Source organism: Bombus impatiens, unplaced genomic scaffold (assembly GCF_000188095.3).
Source record: "Bombus impatiens unplaced genomic scaffold, BIMP_2.2 scf_0457, whole genome shotgun sequence".
NCBI lineage: Eukaryota > Metazoa > Arthropoda > Insecta > Hymenoptera > Apidae > Bombus > Bombus impatiens.
Genome location: NT_176876.1, coordinates 33,879 through 37,064, shown reverse-complemented (window position 1 = coordinate 37,064; position 3,186 = coordinate 33,879). Strand labels below are relative to the sequence as shown.

At 47.4% G+C, this 3,186-nt stretch overlaps 1 protein-coding gene across 1 annotated transcript; it reads right to left on the bottom strand.

Moving 5' to 3' along the window:
* Positions 1–1,025: 1,025 nt before the first annotated feature.
* Positions 1,026–1,541, bottom strand: LOC105680933. The gene has a single exon (XM_012387148.1). It carries the CDS (start codon positions 1,539–1,541, stop codon positions 1,026–1,028), a length of 516 nt encoding a protein of 171 aa, XP_012242571.1.
* Positions 1,542–3,186: the final 1,645 nt, after the last annotated feature.

Below are 3,186 nucleotides of genomic sequence, written 5' to 3'. Positions count from 1 at the left end.
CGCTCCTCTCGTCGGTCCTCCAGTCGTGAGACAACCATTGGGTCGAGCCTGTTAGGCTACTCGATTCTTCAAGGACGGAACCTTTTTTTGCGCGAGGAGGGGACGTGCACAGACTGAACTCTGTGGGACTCGAGCGATGGATTTGTCATACCCACTAAAAACCCTTCCTCTCTCCGCTTCGCTTCTGAGCAAGCATCAACCACGGAACCGCCTTACGGCATTACTTCAGCGTTGGGCTTAACCACGCACCGTTCCCTCATACTTGAGTTCCATTACATTCTGTTGTTTCTCTTGTTCTTCTCCTCTCCTCGAATTTTCCCTGCGTCATTCTTGATACCATGATTTTTATGCACAAGCCCAGTCGACCTCCTTCTTCACCACTAGCTCCATTAAATTTTCCGTTGTTAGTGGTGGGCTGATGTAATTTTCTAGCTTCGCCCTCTCACGTATCCACCTTGGGCAGTGGAAAAGCGCATGTTCAGCGTCATCGCCTTCACCATTGCAGTCCCAACGTCTGGAATGGTCCTCCTTATTAATCATTTTACGATAAATATTAAAAATCCCATATCCTGTCAGGATCTGCATGGTGAAGTGATCAATATTCCTCATATATCTTCTAAATAAACATACATCCACTACCAGTCGCTTCGTCCAATTGTCTTCTCTGTAAAATCCCCACTCCTCCTTCCATTTCTCCACGATGCGCTCCTTCACTGCCATAATCCTCTCTTAATAGACCGAAGCGGCACCAGCTCTTGAACGGGTGTTATACCGCTCCTGATAATCCTCCTCCGTAATGCTGTGGCGGCACTCGACAGGTCAAATACCATCACCCGTCACTAACTAACACCGGACAACGGCAGCGCAGTGGTTAGCGCCTTAGGGTCCGAACGTTCGGGACCCGGGTTCAAATCCCGGTGGTCGTAGTCCGATTTTTCTTCCACGACTCTTAACTAGGAAGAAAATACAGCAGTACCCCAGCAGCGACACCTACAGCCAGCAGCTACAATTATCACGGACAACACTTACACCCCAATGCGATATTTTTCGGTCCGAAGCGCAGCTGTGAAATAAATGGGCATAATGCCCATAAGCACGTACAGTGCTGCATGGGAAGCTGTACGGTAGGCCATAGAAACTCTTGTCAATGCAGCCCTTGGGGCCCTTTTCAAGATGTTCCTATTCTTCTTAATTTCTACTACCTTGCCCCATACAAGCGTTGCATATAACACCATCGACTCCCAGACCCTACAATTGAGTTTTCTAACAGAGCCAGTGGGCCCGTCGATATTGGGGAGCAAAGACCTAAATGCTCCCATAAGGGTGTCGGCCTTCCCGCACACCTTTTCCAAGTGAGCTCCGAAGCTTCTATTGCAATCCAGTTGGACCCCAAGGTATTTAACTTCCTGTCTCGTCGTCAGGAGGTATCCCTCGACGTTCGTCTCGATTACCTTGGGGATCCGTTTGCCCGTCAAGAATATCACCTCCGTCTTCTCACGAACAATCCTTAATCCACAATCGGCACACCACCGCGAAATCATGCCCAACGCATCGGATAACTTCAGATAACTTGATCACCTCTCCCTGCTTAGCCACGTCAAGTATGACAGCTAAGTCGTCAGACAATGCCACCGCGTCCAGGCGAGTAATCGTCTTTAACTCCATTAATTGCCCGTAGTACACCAAGTTCCAAAGTAGTGGCCTCAGTATTGATCCCTGAGGAACACCCGCGTACACGTTCCTTCTAACTGTTCCACCCGTCGTTCTCACTATAATATTCTGTCCTCGAAATCATTTTCGAGGAGCGTCAACAGTTTCTTCAGTATCCTTCTAACATCCACTTCCCTCAAGATCACACTCCAACTGAGGGTATTAAACGAGTTCTTCACATCGACTGCTCCCAGCACAGTTATTCTGTTTCTTCTTTTGGCCCAGTCGGCAAGATCAACCATACAGTTCAGGGCTTCAACAGTGCCCATTCTCCTTCTGAACTCATATTGGTCTTCATGAATTGGGTTCAGCCCCAGGCTTTTCTCGATAGACCTTTAAACGTGTGCTTCCAGACTTTACTCAGTGCTGGGAGCACGCTGATCGGCTGGAATGATGATGTCAGTGCTGGGTCCCTACCCGGTTTGGGAATGAGGACCACCCTTGCCTCCTTCCATTTTGCCGGAATCTTGCCCTCGGCGTTCACCACGTTCAATACCTCCGCTCTTTCGTCTATCAATACTCTGACCGCCGTCCCTGGTATACCATCTACACAGACCGCCTTCTTCGGATTAAGTTTCTTGCCGACGTCACCATCTGCGTTCAGATTCCTAGTAGTAGTATTAATCTGCATATCAAAAAAGGGGTATGCTTACGTGCGTTAGTGCGTAACATTTAATAGTGGCTGTGTGCTGTGCAAAGTGAGTGTGTGGAAGAGAGGAACACAGAAGGAAGAGGGGAAAGGGAGAATGGGTGGGTCGATACATTACGTTACGAGTTCGAGGAGGCGATACGATTTCTCCCCACTAAAATCAGAACGCGTTATACGCATTCATGAGCGCTCTCGCCGACATGTCGACGCGAATCAGTAACTCTTGATCACCCATTAAGCACATTTAGAGGACCAAGGCCGCGGTCGACGCTCGGCATCGAGGACTGTCGGTAAGATAAAGAGGAGTGGCAGGTGGTGACGATCAAGAAAAGAGCCGCTACTTCGCGAGGCGTGTCATAAAGTCGAAAAGGAGAGTAACACCAACGGAAAACACGTAAATATCCTCGGTCGTATAAAGGTCGTATGAAGTTCGTGTAGAACCGGCATACAAGGAGAAACAAGTAGGTAGTGTTGTTGAAACGGGTAGTGTATACCGTAATGCAGTCATCAACAACTAAGAAATTTGATATTGCAATGAAAGTTATCGCGGATCCTTACGGGATAAACGGCGGAGACGAACAAGGTGGCTCCCGTAAAGATCACAATTAAGAATGTTGAAGTCGACGTGGATCCGTCCTACTTCCGATAAATACATGTGATATCGAATATTCCTAGACAGAATTTTTTATTGCAAGATCCATATGATCATGGTAAAACACAAAAATCGCTTATTGCTTTGAGGAACATTAAAGATTTTATACATATGCTGCCTTTCTATTACAAGGAGTTGCAAAACTGAAAAGTTGCATGTGGTTGAGTTGAAATTT

What these genes read in the sequence shown, in the direction of transcription:
- LOC105680933 (XM_012387148.1), bottom strand. Translation starts at nt 1,541, where the DNA reads ATGATTTCGCGGTGGTGTGCCGATTGTGGATTAAGGATTGTTCGTGAG.